Source organism: Juglans regia, chromosome 16 (assembly GCF_001411555.2).
Source record: "Juglans regia cultivar Chandler chromosome 16, Walnut 2.0, whole genome shotgun sequence".
NCBI lineage: Eukaryota > Viridiplantae > Streptophyta > Magnoliopsida > Fagales > Juglandaceae > Juglans > Juglans regia.
In genome coordinates this window covers 25,748,225-25,772,036 of record NC_049916.1, presented here as the reverse complement: position 1 = coordinate 25,772,036, position 23,812 = coordinate 25,748,225, and the positions used below count along the sequence as shown (strand labels likewise).

The window sequence follows — 23,812 nt, the reverse complement described above, 5'->3', positions numbered from 1 at the left end:
ACATACATATATATGTATATATACAAAGTCATGTATATATAATACATATATATATGTATACATAAATATATATATATATATATATATACATACATACATGTGTATATATATAAAATATAATGAATAATGCTAGTCTTATCACTCCCAGCTCTTGCTAGCAATTTTTTTTACTTCGTAATTAATGAAGCATTTTTTAATAATGTTGTGATTTTTTTTAAAAAAAAATTTAAGTGTTAAAATATATATATATAAAAAACACATCAAAATAACTAACATAAGCTCATTTATTGAAAGCATAAGCTCATTTATTCTATATATATATATATATGTGAGTAATGTTATATATAATCGTAGAATATACAAGTGTGTAGTCATTTATAAAAAAAGTGAAATCTATTATTAAAAAAATTAATTTTTTAATACAAATTATTTATTTATTTATTTTTTTAAAATAATTGGGTGGTGCTTGTACATTTACTATTCTAATTTATATATATATATATATATATATATTATATTCACGAATCACGATACTTTCAATGCAAGAATGCTAAAATCCAAATATGATCAGCCACTACGTACGTACTCTCTGTATTTGGAAGGTAGCAATATTCTTTTCCGTTGTTAAGGGATTTTATGCTCATGTTTATGAAAGGTCAAAGCTGGGTACGTAGGGGTATTAGATTACTGCCTTTAGGTTGTGTTTGGATGTTGAAGTGAGTTGAGTTGAGTTGAATTGAGATGATAAAATATTATTAGAATATTATTTTTTAATATTATTATTATTTTAGGATTTGAAAAAGTTGAATTGTTTATTATATTTTGTGTTGGAATTTGAAAAAGTTGTAATGATGAGTTGAGATGAGTTGAGAGGAGTTTGATAACCAAACGAAGCCTTAATCGGCCTGCTTCTGATGAAAGTAATCATGATGGCATGGAATTGGAGCCACTGCTTCATCATGATCAGGATTCAGGAGGATCTTTCATTTCAACCAGATCATGAAAAGGTTCATCACGATCAGGCCGTTTAGCCAAACTCTGGAAAATAATATTCTTACTTCTTCTAATTTTTTCGTCAGCTGGATTATCAAGCAAATAAAAGATGAACAGACAATGGGAAATATCCTCACAATTTTCGCAACTTCTTCTCGACTTAGGGTTAACGTATATAAGTGGGTTGTCTGGAAGAAAGATGTTGAATTGGCCTGTCCTTGATATCGTGCAACTTTTACAAGAATCTTTAGGACATAACACTGTACGTGCAAGAAAACATACGAACTTGGGAATTAAAGTTGCCGTTACCCCACTAATATTAAAGACTACCTTTGCACTTTGCAATGTTCTACGTAGGAATTAGTTTTCACAAGATTCACTGTACAAGCCAATTCTAGCTCCTACGCTTTCAAGAAAAAAGATTGAAACCACCCATGCAATAGATCGAATCCGAAGGAACAGATCATTAAATTAAGATATTTTTCTTATTATTTCAAAGGCTATTGAAAAAGACACACACTATCCTTATCAACCCTCAAAGCATCTTTCACGTGATGACAAGCTCGTGTTTATGGCCTTTGAGTATGACAGTATCCTTTGTCCCCATCTCTTTTTTCTTCTTTGGTTTTGTCAAGCTGGAATCTTTTCTAATAAAATGCAGATAGCCAGATTAAGGGTTTTTAACAGTTTTTTTCGTTTTTTGGACAACTTTATAAGGCTGTTCTTGTCATTTAGGGTTTGGGGCACTGTCTTTGTCCACTTTTGGGAGTTGTTGAATGGGCATTATTATCATTGCTCCTGCTCGGTTCTGCAGGCAAGAATTCCACTTATTTCTCCTCACCCAAAAATTGCAGGGCCGCGTCATCATGATCTCCGGCCTATTGTTCTTATCATCTTATTGATCTTACCCATCCAATCTCAAGTAGTACTCTTGGAGAGAAGATTAATGTTGAAAGGGAAAATATATTATTCTTCTAAAGCATTCTTAATGGTCTGCCCAAGTTGTCGATCTGCATATATAACTACGAAGTACCATAATTATATCATCTTATTCTTTGGTTATCAGTGCTTACATTAATGAAATTCCATCGGTATATTAATTGTCCATACCATATTCAAGCATAGTTATCCTGTTCATAAGTACTATGTCTAAATATAGATAAATGAATGATTGATCGACATAAAAATCTTATTAAAGTAAATTTATAAATTGATATGACTTGATGTAAAATATGATCAGATTGTAAAACTCTTTTAATTTTTAAGTAAATTAATTAATGTTTCACATAAAACTATATATATGATCAGATTGTAAATTCACTTCTATAAAGATCTTGTATAATCTAACATTTCTCCTATATATATCACTCTTAATTTTGGTTATGGGAATATCCCTAGCTACAATTTCTACGAACATCATGGATTGCATGCATGTAAAATGTGCTTAATTTTGTTAATCATATGATCAACATGCATGCTGCATGCATGCCATTAATTCCCTCTCTCATCATGACCACCTACAGTGTAGTGATAAGCATTTACTAGGGTAAAGGGAGTTACTTTTCATTTAACCAATTAAATGCATATATGGCATCTTCGGAGAAAGAGGTGCATGCAAACAATGTATATTGAGTTGTTGTTCTGATCTTTATGGCCAAAATTCAACAGCTTCACGAGCCAAAACAACGAAAACAAAATACCTTTTGCTTTGAAAAATAAATGCATTTGTTAAATGCATTGAACGTAAAATCTCACCATTAAATTATATAAATGCATGCTCGTATTCAAGAATATATGGCGTCATATTATTCTTAATTTTTCTATGGATCTACAATTTAATGATATATTTATTAAATATATACGTATAATTAAGTACCCTAGTATTCGTGGGGGTAGAGGTCGGGTTGCTTAGTATTAGATCATAATATAATTTAGATTCTCTAATACTTAAAAGTTGTGAATTTGTGGATTTTATTTGTGAGGAATAACATACTTTCTATTTTTTTTCAAATTAGTATTTACTATTTAATATAAAATATGAGGTATTTTGATAATTCTATTTATATAAATATTAATTTATTAATAAGTGAAGTAATATAAAAAAATACCTCATATATTTAACCTTATTCCATTTATAGTATTTCTCTCTCGTACTCATGGATGCTTGGGAAATAAGATGAGATAAGACTTTTGTGAATAGTTTGAAAAATTAGGAAAACTGTAATGATTATTTTGAAAAAATTGTAATTATTAGTTTGAAAGTATTTTTGTTTGAATGATATTTGAGAATAAAATGAGATGTGACGAGATGAGTTAAAATAGAATAGGATGAGATGAAAAATGTTTCCAAACATCTCCAATTTTGTTTTATAATTATAATAGATTTTACAATAAATAATATGGCGAGATACCATATTTGGAAATAATAAAATTCTTTTTATAATTTTTGCTTAATAATAAAGATTTTTTTTAAAAAATTTTTTTGAAAATTATTTTCGCTTCCGAAAATCTTGAATAATTAAAAAAAAAATATTTTCAGAAAAAAGATATACGTTGAAAAGAATTTGGACCGATCGAGAAATTTATGCAACAAGGAAAGGAAGAAGGAAATTAGTAATGTGAGGGAATCGGTTCGCCGCAGAGTATAATACGAAGTTACGAACGGCGGTGCTTTCAACAATTCAGAATATTGGTGGATCCCACCCTTAAAAAGTATTGGATTCTCTCTCTGACAATTGTCTACTCTCTCTTTTTCCACGACCACGTTTTTATTTTTCCATATTTCCACTACTCCTTCCCAACGAAGGAAGAAAAAGGTCTCTCCTTTTCTGATCTCTGCCACTTATGCAAAGTCCATCACTCTTCTATTTGCGTGAAAACAACCATCTCACACCCTTCATTACTCCTTTTCTTTTAGCTCTTGAGAAACCCACCTTTCTCCTTTGGTTCTCGGATGCTTGATCATGTTGAATTCTTGGTGCCCACTCAGTTGGGGGGTCACTTGTTTCGTTTGGAACCAAAAATCCTCTCAACTCATCATTACAACTTTTTCAAATCTCAATATAAAATATAATAAACAATTCAATTTTTTCAAATCCTAAAATAATAATAATAATAATAAATAATATTCTAACAATATTTTATTATCTCAACTCAACTCAACTCAACTCACTTCAACATCCAAACGCAACCTTAAATTTATAAACACATAAACCAAACGGTTGATGTACAATTAGTTCATTTAGAGACAAAGTCACGTCTCTGATACTATTTGTAATATTTTTTGGAAAATTCAAGCTACATCTAAGTTTATATTTTAAAAAAATTAATCAATAATATAATTAGAGTTCTGTTAGAACTATTAACGATAGATTGGTTTCAGCTACAATCTAAGATCAACTGAGAATAAAAAAAAAAAAAAACATGTTTAGAGTCTTATGATGTACACTAGCATGCATATATCTTTATGGAAATATCTTATTGCAAGCAAGTTTGTGCACTAATTTATACACTAATATTGATATATAATATATATGTTTAACGAAATTATGTGAATTAAAGATGAAAATAATTTTTATGATATATGAGATTTTCTTATTCTCTTAAAAAAAAATTTTTCTTTTTTTTTTAAATAAAAAAAATCATCGGTACACGATATGGTGCACGAACTCGCTTGTATATAGCAAAACCCGTATCTTATTATCTTATCTGTGCGCGGCAAGCCTGCAAGATGTTCGAGAAAGGGATTTTGTTGAGAAGGATCAAACAGGAAATGAACGTTTCCTTGACCTTGTTGTCCCCAAAAAATGTCAGGCTAGTGCACTTGGGATTGCTTTTGATCATGAGTGGCAATGTCTTAGCTTTCCACTTCCTAATGGTCTCTTTAAAATTCTAGGTGATTCTCTTCCCCCCCTGCACTAGCTACGTCTGCAGCCAACAAGATTTCAGAAAGAAAATGCATGCGAGGATCGAGCATTGGCAGTAAGAATACAAACAGAAACATTGGATCCATGATTAGCAGTGGGCACTTAAAGTTGACACCCCAATCAAGGCTGGACCCAATTGGCCCATGCAGCAAGAATTGACAGACTGGTGTATTGGCTATGATGATCCGGCCATGATCTACTTGGCCCAGGCTCAATTTCACAAGTAGGTTAATTTAACATAAAATTTAAAAATAATCACAAGATCATGAAGATGATCACGTTAACGATTATCTGAGAAAGATGACTTCCGATATTACAAAAATGATAAAGACTCAAGCTTTGTAAAATGCTCGACCAGCTTGTTTCTCAATCATGTTCGTGTCATTAATCTGAGTTCATTTCCATCCTTATATCGCATGCATGCAGTCGGCTTTTCTGTATTTTATTCTTTCTGTATGCATGCGTACTGATTTTCTGAAATAATTAGTTACACAATAAGCAAATATATGCATTTCTTCGCTCGATCACATATGTACGCAGAAATATATGGAAGAAAAAATATTTTAAAATACGAAATAGTAAACAAGCACATGAAGAGTTTGTGTGATAATAATTTTTCAATTTTTTTTTTCTTATCTTTTATTTTTTTTAATGAAAGTGTTGCGTACTGTATAGATGAGAAAGCCACGTGGTATATATGTTTTTTTTTATAAGTTTTTTGTGAATTATGAGTACAATTAACATGGTGATTTTTAGATATAGAAAAATACTATAATTACAAAGAGATTATATAAAAGTAATTTCATAAATTAACGTAGTTTGATGTGGTTCGTCGGATTATAAAATTATTTTTATTAAAAAATAAATCTAACGAATCAAATAAAATCATGTTAATTTATGAATAATTCCGCCCGATAATTATACCGTGCATGTGCGTCTGAACATATATGGTCAAAGTTCAGTTTTTATTTTGACCAGGCCGGGCCGGGTTACAAAATATTGAAAATGAATGATACCCCCAATGGTCATGAATGACATCTTCTCCTCCTCATCCATAAACAATAAATAGGCAGAGGACATATGAGGTTATATATAGGTTCATTCCAAAGCAAAATATGCATCTATTTAGCATTTTCCAATGCTTTTTCAAGGCCAAAATGTAGGCTGTGGAATGTTCTGGATAATAGGTTTTAACGTCAAACAAGTACTTTGAGAGAGAGAGAGAGAGCCGGCTTGGTCCATGCGATTGAAAAATTACAAGTCATTCTATGGTTCAATTTATGCCGCAATCTATGAAGCAATTGACTTTTAACCACTCAAAAACTAGACCTAAATTATCCACTCTCCTTTTCACAGAGAGAGAGAGAGAGAGAGAGAGAAAGACAACGGTTTTGGGTCTAGGCCAGCATTGATATGTCAAAGTTGCGTCTAAAAAGACAATGGGGGTAGGTTTTATGGATAAAATAGGTAGGAGCGCTCCCTTTCTATGAGGCAATGATCATCGCTTTTCTGAATCGATCTTTGACATGTTGCCATTAAGAATGGACTTCTTCATACACTCCACCGATCATGATAAAGACGGCACTTAAAATACACAAACGAGAAAGGTGGAGAAAATTATCCTGGATATATAAGGTTTTTAACTTAATAATATATTCTCTTTGAAAAATGTTAAATCTATTTAAAAAAAACTTATAAAAAATTTACTTATCTCTATATAAGTTATTGATATATTAAAAATCATAAATTATGAATTTTAAAATTTAAATTTTAAAAAAATAATAATAAAATGAGTTCTGTAAATAAAAATATAAGTAAAACTGTAAATACATATAATACTATTCATTTTTTTTACACGGATTGATGATACGCAACCAAACATGATTGCCAACTTTTTCTATTAACTTGTTTGACATTTTAGTCCTAGACTTATTACAAGAAGAAAAACTCTATTTGCAACTGGTTGGAAAAATTCCGTGTAATGGAGTTCACTTTTTATAAAAAAATTTATTTTTTATACTTCTCTCTCTTCATTTTGTTCAACTCTACGACTCTTCATCTCTATCTGTATTCTTCAAAAGTCTTTTAAATTGCGTAAAATTAGCAAAAGAGAAGAAAATGGAGAACTAAACTCTCCATAAGCATGAAAAAATCAAAAGAAGGAAAAGTTCCTCCGTAAAAACAAGTCAATGTATATACCCACCAGTCCATTCGGGTTCTTTTGCCATCTTGCCATCCAAAATATTTTTTATTTTTTTATAAATTCTCAAAAACTCTTCGACTTTTTCATAACCCCTTGAAAATTCAGCCAAAAGCCTATTTCTTTTATTTTTTCTTCACAAGCTAAAATTTCTTTTTCTTCACACTTGCAATGAATCTAAGAATCCATGTTGAATTTTATTCTTAGATACCTCACCAACTTACATATAATTTCTTTACTAATTTCTAAGACGGCATTTGCACGCTCAGCACCATCATCACCACTAACTTCATAGCAGGATAATAGAAGTCAATCTGTTTAGTTATCGAGAAAATAGATGAAAATCACGCAATAGACTGTAATAGTTCGTAACAGTTTGTTTGGTTGTTGAGAAAATAGAAGAAAATCACGCAATTGTCCGTAATAATCTATTTGATTGCTGAGAAAATAGAGGAAAATCACAATAATAGTCCGTAGTAGTTTGTTTGGTTGTCAAGATTGCAATAGTATATTAAATAGCTTTTTTTTTTCTTTTTAAATATTTAAAAATGTTAAAAAAATAATATGAAAAAAACAAAAAGTATGTAAATTTTTTTTCACATTATTTTTTAATACTTTTAAATATTTTTTTTAAAAAAATTTATAATATTATTAAACAATATTTTTTTATCACTAAATAAAAAAAAATCTAAAAAAATGAGAGTGGGAAAATGAGCGGATGCCTACCATTTTTTTTATTAAGTTAGTCTACATCCAATCTCCATTTAAGGATTGTTCATGTAAATTCATACAATTATATTTAAAAAAAATTTAAAATTAAAATTATATATTTTTTTACCTATATTTATCAATAAAATTATATTGCAATTTCTCATGATTATAAATAGAATTTATTTATTTATTTATTGAAACTGACGACAGCGCACCACGTAATACGGTATTAGTATTTAGTACACCTTGCCTCCGCAATCTCGACTGTACGCAGCGGGACTCACGAAATATTTGCCCTCATTTTGAGACCAAGAAAATATATATTAAATACAAAAATCTCACTTTACCCTTCTCTCAGACCCTGCCAACTTCCGAAGGGCTCTCTGGATAAAAAACCAGTGAGAGAGAGAGAGAGAGTAGAGAGGGAACAGAACTCAGAGAGAGAGAGAGAGAGGTCACTAACTCCGTCACCGGCTCTTTCTATATCTCTGCAACTCTAAAAATATCGGAATCCTAAGGACCTGAACCAGTTGTGTTGTGGTGTGGGGGGTGGGTATAGCTTCACGGGCTCCAGCCTATTTTCCAGTCTCTTTCGTCCGCTCACCAGCTTCTCTTCAATCCTTCGGCTCATTTCGGGCCACGTCACCGCCCCTCTTACAGCCCGATCTTGATTCGGGTTTTGTTTTGGCTACCTCTCACTTAACCATTTGCCACAATGATATAATGTGTATGCGTGTGAGAGAGGAGCTAAAGCTTGTGCTTTAGTGCTTGGCTTTTTGAGAGACAGCGAGAGAGACAGAGATGAATCGGTCGGCGATCACGGTGGGGCCGAGCATGGACATGCCGATCATGCACAATAGCGATCGGTACGAACTGGTGAAAGATATTGGGTCTGGGAATTTCGGGGTGGCCAGGCTGATGAGGGACAAGCAGAGCGAGGAGCTGGTCGCCGTGAAGTACATCGAGAGAGGTGAGAAGGTTAGTGCCTGAAATCAATTCTTTCTCTTCTTTTCGTTTGTTTGTGTTTAAATTCGAGCTCAATTTAAGTTTCTTTTTTTAATGGCAAATTTGAGGATTTGACTGTTTTATTTTTTTAAAAAAAGGAATTGTTATATTGGGAGTTTGGTCCTTGGGGATTAATGGGTTTTCCCTACAGTGCTTATTACTTGGCCTTTGGTTGGTAGTGTTTGATTTGAACTCAATTCCATAGTTCTCGTGGTAATTGAGTGGATTATCGGGCTTTTGGGGCTTGAGGATCAATGAGATTTCTATATTTTGTTTACTTCGATGTGTCCGTGTTTATGTTGTAAAGGAATTGAGTGCTTTATTGGGGTCTTGGTCCTTGAGTTTATATTGGTTATTCTATACAGTACCTGCTCATTACTTGGTATATGTATTTTGTTTCTGGGTAGTTAAAATTGAGTTATATTTCTTTTTCTTTTTCATATGGGAATAATGTGCATTATTGGATTCTTAATGCTTTAAGACTGGCAACTTTGATTTTATGGCCTATTGATTGATTCCCTTTGACATTATTTGGATTTGGCTTCAGTTGCATTCTAGTGGATCGACTGCTTTATCAAATTGGTGGCTTTTGAGGATTAATGGGTTTCTTAATTAGTGGTGTGTGTCTGTGATGTTGGTGTACCAGATTGTGGGGTTGGTGGGTTCCTAAATATGTGTGTGTGCTTGTTCCGAGAGAGTATGTACTGGATGAAATAAGTTCTATAACATAGTGTTGCTTGTCTAATATCTGAATTGTAGAGGGTTCACTTCTATGACACAGAAGTAATTTAAAGATTCCAGAAACTTATTTTTGAGTTTCATTCCTCTTACTACATCAAAGACCTCCAGTTTCATTCCTCTTACGACAAAGCACCAGGTCCAGACGGTTTCTCCATGGGTATGATGAACGTGTTTCAGGAATAGTTTTCAGTTGGAAAGTTTGAGAAAAGCCTAAATATTACTTTTATTGCTTTGATCCCAAAGAAGAGCGGAGCTTCAGAGGTGAAAGATTATAGGTCCATTAGTCTCATCAATGGTGTGTACAAAATTATTTTAAAGGTGTTTGCAAACAGGTTAGGGGAGGCTTTAGGTAAGATAATTACGAAGCCGCAAAATGCATTTGTAAGGGGTCGTCAAATTCTGGATTCAGTCCTTATAGTCAATGAATGTCTGGATAGGAGATTAAGGTCTGGGATTGTAGGGATTATTTGTAAACTAGACATGAAAAAAACATACAATCACGTGAATTGAGATTTCTTTCACTTTTTATTGGAGAGATGTGGATTTGGGGAGAGATGGTGTACGTGGATTAGATGGTGCATCTCAAAGGCAAAGTTTTCAGTTCTGATTAATGGCAGCTCAGCTGGTTTCTTTAGCAGTTCTTGTGGCCTGAGACAAGGAGATCCGCTGTTCTCACTTCTCTTTGTTGTTATTATGGAGCCCTTAATCGGATGCTATTGGCCATGGTTAGAAACAGTTTTGTGGCTAGATTTTCAGTAGGTGACCCCAATAGGGGCTGCATATCTATTTCTCATCTATTATTTGCAGATGACATGTTAATTTTCTGCGAGGCAGGTCAAAACCAACTCAGGGCACTGAAGGCACTCTTATTATGCTTCAAAGCAGTGTCAGGCTTGAGAGTAAACTTTGATAAATCAGAGCTAGTGCTGGTTTGGAATGCCAGCAACACTCGGCATTTGGCTTGCACACTTGGGTGTAAGGTCACTTCTCTTCCTATGAAATATTTGGGATTGCCGTTGGGGGCAATCTCATGGGCTCTTTCTATTTGGGATACAGTTATCGAGAAGATAAAACGAAAATTGACAGGATGAAAGAGATGTTACTTGTTGAAAGGAGGCTGTGTGACTTTGATCAAGAATACTTTTTCTAACTTACAAACTTATTTTGTCTTTATTTTCAATTCCAGCTTGTGTGGCGAATAAGATTGAAAAACTTCATCGTGATTTCTTATGGAGTGCGATGTGGGATGAATTCAAGTTCCAATTAGGCCTCGTTTGTTTTTAGGAAACTTCTCAACTCATCTAATAATTACAAATTTCTCAAATTCTCATACAAAATAAAATAAACAATTCAACTTTTTCAAATTCTAAAATAAAAATAATATTAAAAAAATATATTCTAACAATATTTTATTCAATTTTTTAACTTTAATCTCAACTCATCTTATCTCATCTCATTTGCGAAACAAACGAGGTCTTAGTCAGTTGGGACAATGTGTGTAGGCCAATTCCTTCTGGTGGATTGAGGATTAAAAATATGAGAACTTTCAATCGAGCCCTACTCGCCACTCGGGAAGTGTTTATGGAGATATAATATGGAACCGGAAGCCCTATGGAAATTGGTGGTTGATTGCAAACATGGAAGTATGTGGGGGGATGGTGTACTAGAGAGAAAAACGGGGCCTATGGAGTGGGGATTTGGAAGCACATTAGACGAGGGTGGGGGGTGTTTACTTGCCATGCCAAATTTGTGTTGGGTGCGGGCACTTGGATAAAATTTTGGAGGGACCTATGGTATGGGGATGAGGCTCTAAAGGACTCATTTCCATCCGTCTTCCGGTTGGCATGTGACCAAGAAGCTTCAGTGGCGGACCTCATGGATCGATCGGGGACCAAGTCCAATAGAACGTCACCTTCAGTAGAGCGGCCCAAGACTAGGAAGTAGACAAATTTGATGCTTTTTTCAGCCTAGTGTATTCCGTCAAGCTGAATGGAATACGAGATGATAAGTTGTGGTCGACACTTGCAGGTAAGGGAGTTTTCTCGGTTCGATCCTATTATAAATCCCTTACTCTTTTTCACTTGGACAGCTGCTCTAGGCAAGATACTGACAACTGATAATTTGAGGAAGCGCTGGGTCGTTATCTTAGATTGGTGTTGTATGTGCAAGAAAGCTAGCGAGTCAATGGATCATTTCTTGCTACATTGTGAGACAGCTAGAGCTTTGTGAATCGAAGTGTTAAGCCGAGTAGAGTTAAATTGGGTAATACCTGCCATTGTGGTTGAGTTATTGGCCAGTTGGACATGTCTAGGAGGTGATACACAAATCAAAGGCGTGTGGAAGATGATCCCTATCTGTATTATGTGGTGCATATGGCGAGAGCGTAACGATGGACATTTGAAGATAAGGAGCGGACAATAGAGGAGCTTTGATCGTTATTTTTCCATACTTTATTTCTTTGGGCCATAGCTATAGATTTTAATGGCCACAATTTACATGATTTTCTTGTTTTCACTTCTGCGACCTAGATAGGTCTTTGTCTCTTGTATAACATTTTGTGTACTTGGGCTTTGTCTATTCTTATCAATAATATTGTTTATTATAAAAAAAAAAAAAATTGAGTTTCAACTTTTACAAACCTACGTGGACTGTCTTGTTCATGTTGTATGCTATTCGGCTCTGTATAGTTCATTGGGTTCCCAATTGAAAGGGCTGTGTCCAAATTATTAAGATCTGAGGGTCTTAAAGCAGATCTTATTTAGTTATATAAATGAATTAGAATTTCATTTGATGCCTTAACTGCCCTGCATTTATACTCTCTATAAAACAGTTTTGAAAATTTAAACCATCTTATTCGATCACAAATTTTTATTCAAGTAGTGATAAACTTGTAAAACTAATCTTATTTATAATGCAAACAGTAGGACATGCTATGTAATTGTTCAAGATCTCATTGTATATATTTCATGGCAACTGAAGCCCTATTTCTATCCTTTTGTTGGATTGTGGTGGCTGAGACTGTCGTGCAGTCCCCTTTGATATAGGCTACAGACCATGTCTGAATATGCTTTGCAAATATAGTGTCGTGTTGTGCTTAAAGTCTTGGAACTTCTTTGGATTTCTGTTTGTTATTGTATCTTACCCGCCTTTTGTATTGTGTTAACAGATAGATGAGAATGTACAACGGGAAATTATAAACCACAGATCATTGAGGCATCCCAATATTGTCAGATTCAAAGAGGTTTCTTCAATCCCAATATCTTATCATATTTTCTTCCCTAGAGACTATTCTGAAATTCATTAACATTAAGATGTGACTATAGGTCATATTAACACCAACTCATCTAGCTATCGTGATGGAATATGCGTCTGGAGGAGAGCTCTTTGAACGGATCTGCAATGCTGGGCGGTTCAGTGAGGATGAGGTTCTTATCCACTGCATTGATTTTGTTTATGACGGTAACCCTGTACTCATTGCTTATTGTTTTCTTGTCTTGTGTTGCAGGCACGCTTCTTCTTCCAGCAACTTATATCAGGAGTTAGCTACTGTCACGCAATGGTACGTGAATTAAGTTTGATAATATTTATCTTAAGAGGATACCACTATATGTCTCAGCTTGATTTCTCTCCATATCTCTTATGAAGCAAGTATGCCATCGTGACTTGAAATTAGAGAACACTTTATTGGATGGAAGTCCTGCTCCTCGCCTAAAGATTTGTGATTTTGGGTACTCCAAGGTATGTTTTCTTGTTTTTGGCCTTTTGCCTATTATTTTGTACAACTCTGTTGCCTTTTCGAAAGCTCTGGTCTTTGCGTTTGAAACCTGACATACTTCAGAACTTCATCATAGGCTTGTAATTTGATTGTTTATACATGTATTGATGGACATCTCTTGTGGTATTTTCCTGACAGTGACTAGTGATATAACTAAAATATATTTGCCTCTTCTTTAACAGTATGTTGGTTCAGTAATGTGGCAATTTGTTGGTTTTATCTATTGTATCTTTGTCTTTGTTTGTTCCATTATTTATTATCAATATCTTCATATTTAGACTCGTCTTTTTTCCCCAGTCCTCAGTGCTGCATTCACAACCAAAATCAACTGTTGGCACTCCTGCATATATTGCTCCTGAAGTGTTACTTAAGAAAGAATATGATGGCAAGGTAATATTACTACTTATGGATATGATCAGTCAAAAGACGCTGTGGAAATAAATTCTATCCAACTATATTTTATTGCTTATCAGGTATTGTAATTGTTATTATCATATTAGCTTATGGCTTTAATTATAAAAAAAAAAAAAAAATTAGCTTATGGCTTTAAGTTGGTTTCTGCCTTTCAGGAACCCTATATATTGACATGATTCACCTGTTTGTATCCGAGTTTTCACCATTAATAAAGTCAAAGTTTTGAGCTACTGCACCACTCTTTTTAATTAGATATTTTCTTCTTAACATCCACCAAATGTATTTTTGGTGATTCTAATATTTTATATTCTTAACTTAATTTGGATCCAACTTCTCCCCTGAAATCTATGATGACTCCACTTGCATTCCCAGAGGTTACAACTAGGTTCACCTTGGAAAGAATTTTATTGGCTATTAGACAAGATTCAGATATTTGCCTTTGTTTTGGCAGATAACTCCCTTCTTCTTCCCCGATTGTTTTTTTGTTAATTAATAAAGCAGACTGTTCTAAAGTACAAATTTTCACCTTATAATGCAGACACTCCTACAAGGTGGGAAAGCCTCATTATTTTTGCTCTCATTGTAAGAACTGGTCTCTATATTGGTCCGCACATGCGCGTGCACGCGCACACACAAATAAAAAACTTCAACTGACAGAAATAAATCATTATGCTCTAAAAGTTTTTTCCTCATTTCTGATTGATTTGCATTTTGCTCTCAATGTATGGTTTCTGCAGTCTTCAGAAGACATAGGATTGGGGCTAATGGAGTGGGGCTAATGGAGTGGTCCAAGTAAAATGATAAAATAATGTGCCACACAAATATTGGACAGGCAAGAGACAAGATTTAAGTTTTGTCTGGTGAGGGGGGACATTAGACAATAGGGCTGTTCACAAAGAACCTTCGACCCTACTTTTCCCCTTGGCATATTTTCTCCCAAGATTTGCTCAGTATTGAATTAATAAAATGTTGCCATGGTTGTGTGGTGGGCTTCCTGACAAAGTACTCCGTTAGATGTCACATAATTTCATGATAATCATTGGATGAAGTATATATTTTCTATTTTACACTTGCATTCAAAATTATATTTCCATATACTTAACTAGTTTGCTGCTGGGATAAATACAGATTGCAGATGTGTGGTCTTGTGGGGTGACCTTATATGTTATGCTGGTGGGTGCATACCCTTTTGAGGATCCTGGGGAGCCTAAAAACTTCCGCAAGACAATTCAGGTAAATTATTGGACCTTATTTTTGGTAAATGTGTTATAGCTAGATTGAATGCTTGGCTAAAATGATTTGATGTCTTTGCAGAGAATTTTGAATGTTCAGTACTCAATTCCTGACTATGTTCATATATCTCCAGAGTGCCACCATTTGATCTCAAGGATATTTGTAGCTGACCCTGCGAAGGTCGGTGCACTTTCTAAGGACACAAGTTTGTGCACAAGTTTGTGTGCTTCTATTAAATATCTCCCATTCCACGATGATTGCCATTATTCATTCCTTTCAAAGATGATGTCATGGTTACTTATTTATGTTATTTGACTTCAGACTTAGTTGTTTTCTTATTTTATTTTTTGATAGTGTTGATCCTCTTATTGTCCTACTGTCTTGGCATGTTCTTCAGGTACAGTAAATAGGTTCAAACTGGTGAGCTTTGATAGAATTGACTTGCAATAACTCATATCTGATCCCTCCTTTACTCTGAAGAATTTAAGAGATGCAAGTGGCTACCTCCAATTGCGTAGCCCATAGGCCCAACTGACCCCCACAACATACTTGCTGGCCAAAAGCAACAAAATGTTAACGTTATTCCCACATTGTTTAAGTATTTATAGAAGTCAAGTTCTACTCTAAACTTTTGACCCTTCCCCCTTATGCCTTTACTCCAATAGTCTCATATTTTCATTTATAGACTTGGCTATGTTTTTGGTTTTATCAAAATACTCGGTTATGATACAAGAAAACAACTTATTGTTGTTTTAGGACTGGAAATTTGAGGTTAATTGTGTCGAACAATGGTGGGGATATTTCTAACTGCTTACTTCCCCCTGGTGCTTTCTGTCCTGTACCTTTATTTCCCTACTCTGTTAAAGGCTCAAGGGAAGAAATATTGACTTTCTAATTTATGTTCCAATGAATTCACTTGAAAACAGAGAATAACGATTCCTGAGATTAGGAACCACGATTGGTTCCTGAAGAACCTCCCGACAGAACTCATGGATGAAAATACAAATGACACTCAGTTTGAAGAGCCTGATCAACCCATGCAAAGCGATGCTGATATCATGCGGATAATCTCAGAGGCTACCATTCCTGCGGCAGGGAGCCACAGTCTGAACCAGTATCTAACTGGCAGCTTGGACATTGACGATGACATGGATGAGGACCTGGAAACTGATCCTGACCTTGACATTGATAGCAGCGGAGAGATAGTATATGCAATGTAATGGTGATCATTGCCTGCTGGGCGTGGTGTGGGATTTGCTTGGACCCATGTCTTTGAAGAATTTAAAAATCATCTCCTGGGTCATGTTTGTTGGAACTGTGGAAGATTCTGCCCTTTTTTCTGCAATGGAGGGATTCTGTGGAGTGAAGTTTGTACATGTCCATGAGTATCTGTTCATACCGCTCCTGCTGTTGCTCTATGTATAATCTTTTTCAGCATTGTGCTTCTGTTGATCTGTATTTTTATGCTTTGCCACTTTCCAAGTGGAATTATGTATCTGTAGCACTGTAATATAGCAAATTGTTTTTCGTTTTTGGTGACAGATGTAACAGTGTGTCAACTCATGCCCGTTCTTATTGAGAAATGCTTTTTATCATATTTGGGAGATTAGTTTATTATTTTTTATCTGCTGGTCATAACTCTTAACACTACATTTGTTTTGGTTCATCTGCAGAGAAAAAAGGATCAAGAAGAGAGTTCAATTCTCGTATTTCCTATAAACCCAACGTCAAAAAGTCCGACCAAATGGGTGAGAGCCATTATCACAACTTTTTCCATTAGAACAAACTGATGCTAAGGCACTCAATTGTTGCATTATATAAAACACAGAGAGAGAGAGAGAGAGAGAGAGAGAGAGTTCTTTCTCCCCCTGAAAATCGTTGCATTGAAAAAAAAAGAGCTTGACGTAAGATTGCTGGTAGCAAATCAACCTAAAAATGAGTAGGACATGTTAAATTATCATATTAGTTTTATTGATGACAAGTCATGTCTAAGCAAGTCATTCCCCCCCTCCCCCTCTCTCTCTCTCTCTCTCTCTCTCTCTCTATATATATATGAGAAATATTTTAGTCACAAAAATATTATATAAAAATAAATTTATAAATTGACGTGACTTGATGTAATGCAGTACGTCAAATTGTAATGCAGTGCATTAAATTATAAAATTACTTTTAATATAAAATAGATTTATTTAACACAATATAAAACGACGTCAAATTATAAATTTATTTTTTTATATATGGGCTGAAAGCCTGAAAGTCTTGATCCATCATATTGGCAGTTACATTGGTTGGTGTACCGTCTGGTTGTGCCTGCTTTGGACCCCATATGCATAATTATATTTGACCTTTTTTTATAAGTGAGGCTAAGTTTTGTTTGCCGATTAATTATCACAATTCATGGCCATCCCCTGTCGGGAAGCATATCTCTTGCTCCAACCGGATTACCCAATGCATATTCCTTCTTCAAAGTTGGATTATATACACATACATACACACACACATATTATTTAATCTCATAAGAGAAGCTAACCCCACTTCTTTTTACAAGGTTCTATTTCAGAGTTACCGACGAGTGTGCTATAAATATAGGCAATGAAATTGGATAAAGAAGAGTGGCGCAAAGAAGAGACAGAAGATCTTCAATCATACAAAAGGGTCATCTTTTTTTATCGAAGTTATGGTGATTCAGAGGCTGGAGATGTGTATAGAACTAGTAAGACTCGCCATAGAGTTCGTCATGGTTGTAGCCGAAGCTGTTGGCATCGTCCTCCACCAGAACTCTAACCCACAGCTTACTTACACTGGTTTTGGAACTCCCAATATTCCTTATGTTGCCTTTCTTCCTTAATTAGTTCTATTTCCCATCTCTTCTTCTTCTTCTTCTTCTTCTTCTTTTTCTTCAAATGTGTAGTTACATGCTGAATTGATGTTTCAGAGTGAGACCCATTTTTGAGGATTTGGTTGATGTGAGTAGCCTTTAATATATATATACATATATATATATTTATATATATATGGATCCTCTCATGCGGTCGAATAGCAGTGTGGTGCTCTTTAGATTGCTCGATGTGGCTCGAGATGTGTTGATATCCTTAGAAGAATCTTGTCAATTTGATCTCTAAAATTCCAACTTAATTCTTTGTCAACGCAACCCTTTTTCGAATCTTGGATGGTCTACAATCTAAATCGGTTAGCTTAATTCCTATTTCAAAATATCATGGTATGACTTAAAATGACATAATTTTATGGTCAAATTTCAGGGGAAACAATTAGAAAAAGAATAATTCTGTTGAAAATAGTCGTAAAAGATAGAGACTTTGTACATATCAAGCTAATAATGTAGAGTAAGAGATCTTTGTTGGCGTATTGTGCTTGGTTTTCTCATGGTTTTGTCTTGTCAATGTTGTCTCTTTTCTTGAGCAATTAGACAAAAATGTCTGGGAGAGCATGCTGTGCATGTCGTATAAAACAACAAAACTAGGTATATTAATGAGGAGGAATGCTACATACAGTTATGGAATGTGCAAATGCTGTGCAATCGCTTTGAAAAAGAGTGAGGTCTACTATTAAAAAATTAATTTCTTTTTATGTGAGTCCCATATTTATTCATTTTTTTCAAAACGACTATACAGTACTTGCACATTTACGATTGCAGGTATCATTTCTCATTAATGAGGGACCAAGATTTTTTGGGAGGGGAGAGAGAGGTCCTTTTGCGTCTCTCCCCACCCAAAACAACATGCTAAGCAGAGGAAGGATTATGTAGACCACATATTTTCCATTTTAGCATGTTGGTTTCAGTTCTGGATTAATAACACAGAAGGAAACCCACACCTCACAGCAGCTGTCACAACGGCTACCTCCAAAGCATGATCAATTGAAGATTCTCCCAATCACCTTGACTCATGCAACGCCTAGTTAATTGTATGCATTTTCCATTTTCCACAAGTTACCTTATTAAGCTTTAATCTCCAACGGTATAATAACTCATGTATTGGTGTAATACACGTTATATAAAGGAATAATAGACTCTCTATGCTCTCACGTCAGTTGAGGCATTTCATCAAGTACTTTGTGTTCACTGTTTTTATGATACTAGAGCCCTTGTGAGAGAAGAGAGTCTTCCTCCCATGGCCACCATCTTCCTTAATGTAGATAACTTTGTTACTTTGAAACTCAACAACACCAACTATCCTCTATGGCGTGAACAGATTTTGGCCTTGGCTGAGAGCCAAGACCTTGTTGAGCATCTCATAGATGCATCACCACCTCCAGAATTATCCAACCCCATTGACTTTGCCTTTGGTTCGAGCAAATCCGAACCCACTCCAGCCTTCCTCCAATGGTGCAAATCGAACTGATTGCTCCATGGATGGATTATAGGCACCTTACCTGAAGAAGCACTCGGCCTCGTGTGGGGCTTGATTATGCCTACCAAATTTGGGTGGCTCTCAAAGAGGCTTATGCCATGACTCCCAAGAAAGGGAGTTCCATCTCACTCAACAACTCATGTACCTACGCAAGGTGCCTATGCGTTAGAACCCCTAGGAAAGTAGTCCCGGGCCACGCCAAGACAACTCCACAGCCAGCCTACATGCATGCCATGGCCCATACCTTGACACGCATGAGGTGCCTAGCGAGGCTACTGGCCGTGTGGAGCCCAGTGCGCTGCCCAGTATGTGCATGCCTAGCGAGGTTAGTGATCGCGCGCGGCCCAGCATACGCACACCCATGCACATGTCCATGCACGCGCCCCTGCGCCATATGCCCATGCGCGCGCTCCTATGCATGCCCCTGCGCCGCACCCCCATGCCAGCAGCAGCAACCCAGCGAAGTTAGTGGCATGCCTTTACAGGCATGCTATCCAGTGCATGGCTTCAGCCCGTGCCTTGTAGGCGAGGCTAGTGGCATGCCCACAAGCATGCCATCTAGCGTACGACACCTGCTAGTGCCTCGCAGCATCAACGCCCAAGCCACCTGCCTGGGCCATGCAGAGCCAATGCCCAGACCACCTGCATGGGCCATGCAACATCAGTGCACGACACCATGCCGTGCCCACCAGCAGGCCCAAGCATGGCACCATGCCATGCCCATCAGCAGGCCATTCACGACACCATGGCGTGCCCACTAGCAGGCCCACGCATGGCACCATGGCGTGCCCATCAGCAGGCCCACGCAAGACACCATGCCGTGTCCCAACAACCATGAGTCAGACTAGCCCAACCGTGGGCCAAGAACCACACTAGCCTATTCTTGGGCCATTGCATGCCACGGCCACCATGACCTTTGCAAGACTATTTTATTGCTTTTATTTATTTTATTTAAATATTTTTCAAGGAAACTTTTGGGAGTTTTTACTTTGTAATCTCTATAAATAGGACCCTTAGTCATTTCATTTACATCTTTTGACAATTTTCCTAGAGGACGACTGTTGTTCTTGAGATCATATTTTCGGTACATATGCACTTGGGCTCTTTTGGGCGCAATTTGTGAATTCCTAAAGAGAGAATCATACCTTACAATTCGTGAATATGCGTGATTCATTTTATCTAATATATGAAGTTTCTTTTTAATTTTGTGCAATTCCTGAATCGAAGTTGATTTGTTTATCTTTGTGATCATTCAAAGTTCTTGAGTGTTCATAAATTTTTCATTGTATTCATACACTTTCTTGCATAATTCCCACCTCCCAAACACTTCCATACGCCTACCAAATTGCTTTTCATATTTATCATATTCGGCTATACCCTTAATTACCCTTCTTCCATACTCCAATTACCCTAGCCGAAAACCCTACTTACTATATAAGGATTCTTAAACTTTAAGAATCCTAATTCCCTTCCATATCCATATCCATTGATTTAACGACTTTCCTACTCATCTCAATCCCTTAAATCTCTCAATCCCTACAATATCTCAAGTCAACTAAGACTTACCATAATTGCCAAAATCGAAATTTGCATCTTTCCTAAAAAGATTCCTACCACTTAGGAATCTTTCCTTCTTCTTTCCCAATCCGTCCAAGCCATATCCAAACCCCCAAAACACGCCAACCCTAAATCACGGCAACCCTAGTTGGCCTAACATCCGAAACCCTAGCCTCACTCATCATCCAAACTCTAACCTTATCTCAAGTGGTGCCAACTCCAAGCGTCACCATTCTAGCCATGCCAAACTACTCAAGTGCTTGAGTTCATCACTTAGATCACCATTTTCATTACCATCATACAATATTTCATCACTAAACAACAAACCTCCATTAACTTAGGGACCCATCATTGCCACATTTTGTTCAAGGCCAAGTAAGAGGGCTAGTCACTTCGGTCATCACAAGGAGAACCAAGGCGATGAAAACATAGTGTTTAGGGACTAGACTGAGGTCCCTAACACTATGACACTGCTTGCTGATCACCTCCATACCTTCAAATGATTGTGTGACAGCCTTGCTTCAATTAGATGCCCTGTGCAAGACAACATGAAGGTCTTCTCGTTGTTGAATAGCCTTGGAGCCAAATACGTGCCTTTCACGATGGCGATGCTAAAACTACCCATGCCCTCTTACGCCGAACTCCTTCCTCTGCTCCAAGGGTATAAAATTCGATTCTCACTTCATGATTCCACTAATTCGTTTGCTTTATATGGATTGAGAAGTGGTGCCTCGAACACCAAGGATCACCGCAACAACCACCATTCTCAGCCTCAGTCCTTCTCCTCGAAGGGACGTGGGTTTCAACCCTCTAATTAGTTAGCTAGGACCAACTTTGGGGTTGGAGGAAAAAACATGCATTTTGACCAACCCAATGGCGGGTCTAACACACGTGAATATGCTCAATCAACAAATACTTTCTTTCTCTTTGTTGTAACTATGTAACAACCTTTGAATTTTTTTTCTTTTCTTTAATTCAATCACAAATAGCAATATTCAATTGTGAAAATCAAGTAATTGAATTCAAGCACACAAGAATTGACAATGAAGTAGAATATAATCAATGGAACGACACTCTAAGCAATTGATAAATTTAGAGATACAACAAACCCTAGAATTTTGAAACCCTAGGTGATGCAAATTTCAGCCAAATCCAAAACCCTAAGAATTTCGGTAGCCAACTTTTGTTTCTATTTTTTTTGCAACCCTAGAACAATGAAGTCCAAGAATTAAATTTAAAAATTCAAGAAATTAAAAGATAGAATCAGACTTGATTGGAAACCTTACTCTGAATACCTAATGATATGAACCCGCGGGAATGGAATCCCTTGAACCCACAATCAATTTGAAAACTCCTCAAGAAAGTTAAAATCAAGTCAATGGATGGAGAATTTAGATCCGATAAGAACTCATTTCAAGAACCTAGATTATTTTAAAATCTAGACCTGTTGAAGAACCCGTCTCAAGAACCCAGATTACAAAGAAGGAAAGTCACAAAGGTTGTGATTTACCTTTGATAAGTTCAAAAGTTCACTTAAGAACAAGAGGAGTAAAACTCAACTCACAATGAATAAATTCATCAAATTTCATAAATTTCTTAAAATGAGGCTACAAAGAGTAGTTAAACCAAAATCAAATTAAAACCCTAGCTAAAATAAAACCCCTTTTACCCAAAATGCCCCTGGATGAATAGTGCCGCGGCTACAGTAACGCTACAGTAACATCTTGAAACCCTAGTTCCTAAAAATTAACTTTCCAAATAAGCCATCGCCCAAAATATAAGGCCTTCCCAAAAATTCTAGTTCATAAGAAATATTAACTTTCCCAACTTGCCATTGAATAGGTACCCCTTAAGTCATTTTCATAATAAATCTAATTATTCTAAACTAATATTATAAGTCCTTTAAATGAATAAACAAGTTGAGCTCTTACTAGACTCGTCCCAAGTGGATTGTATCGCCTCATTGATCTTCTTGGCTCTCGATCTTGTGATTGACCCATCTGGAATTTGCAAAAGATCTTTAAGACTAGGCTCACTTTGATTCCTATCAGAAACGCTTCTGAGTTGAAGCCTTCGTCACTGCCACTTTTCTTATTAATTGTCTTCCCTCTGCCACCATTGTGTTACAGTCACCCTTTTCCATACTTTACGAATCCTATCCTGACTACGGTTCCCTACATATCTTCGGAGCAAAATGCTTCCCCTACACATGGGATACCAAATAAAATAAATTTGACCCAAAAACCTTGTCGTGTGTTTTTATATGTTATAGCGATACGCATCAAGGGTATAAATGTTATCACCTTCCATTTGGCTGTACCTTCATCTCATGGCATGTTGTCTTTGATGAGTCTACATTCCTTTTTAAACAGCCTGGGAACCTTCACCTACCTTCCCTCACCGAGCCCATTCTCTCCTCCTTTGATATGTGGATTACCCCTACTACACGTTTATCTGACTCCACCGTACCCGTACCATCTGCCTCCACTTTAGCTGAGGATATTCCCATTCCACTCTCACACCCATCCACTCCCGCACCTTCCCTTGCACCTGGTACATCCTCCACTAGCGTCAAAAGTCTACCATCCTCTCCTTTACTTATCTCTGATCCGCCCACTACTGCACCCATTCCACCTATTGACCTTTCCACCATTTCTTCAGTGGCATCTGATAACACCATTGTTACCTGCTCTAAATCTTGGATTTGTAAGCCTAACCCCAAATATGCTCACTTGCATGACCTCACTTCCATTCCCGTAAATCAATCTGCTCTGCTCTCAAACATCCTAGATGGTTACAAGAAATGCATGATGAATTATAGGCATTATGTGTGAATAACACTTGAACTCTTGTCCCTTATGAGTCTACCATGTTTATCATTGGTTGT

At 36.1% G+C, this 23,812-nt stretch overlaps 1 protein-coding gene across 1 annotated transcript; it reads left to right on the top strand.

Moving 5' to 3' along the window:
• The first annotated feature begins 8,177 nt into the window (after positions 1-8,177).
• On the top strand, positions 8,178-16,615 carry LOC108979915 (serine/threonine-protein kinase SRK2E-like). The gene is made up of 9 exons (XM_018950706.2): positions 8,178-8,808; positions 12,743-12,817; positions 12,900-13,001; positions 13,082-13,135; positions 13,222-13,314; positions 13,649-13,741; positions 14,894-14,998; positions 15,080-15,178; positions 15,925-16,615. Exons 1-9 carry the CDS (start codon positions 8,632-8,634, stop codon positions 16,216-16,218), a joined length of 1,092 nt encoding a protein of 363 aa, XP_018806251.1. The 5' UTR covers positions 8,178-8,631; the 3' UTR covers positions 16,219-16,615.
• The last annotated feature ends 7,197 nt before the right edge of the window (positions 16,616-23,812 follow it).

What these genes read in the sequence shown, in the direction of transcription:
- LOC108979915 (XM_018950706.2), top strand. Translation starts at nt 8,632, where the DNA reads ATGAATCGGTCGGCGATCACGGTGGGGCCGAGCATGGACATGCCGATC. An exon ending in GTGATTTTGGGTACTCCAAG is followed by an intron (nt 13,315 to 13,648) that starts GTATGTTTTCTT and finishes TTTTTTCCCCAG; the next exon opens with TCCTCAGTGCTGCATTCACA. An exon ending in ACTTCCGCAAGACAATTCAG is followed by an intron (nt 14,999 to 15,079) that starts GTAAATTATTGG and finishes ATGTCTTTGCAG; the next exon opens with AGAATTTTGAATGTTCAGTA.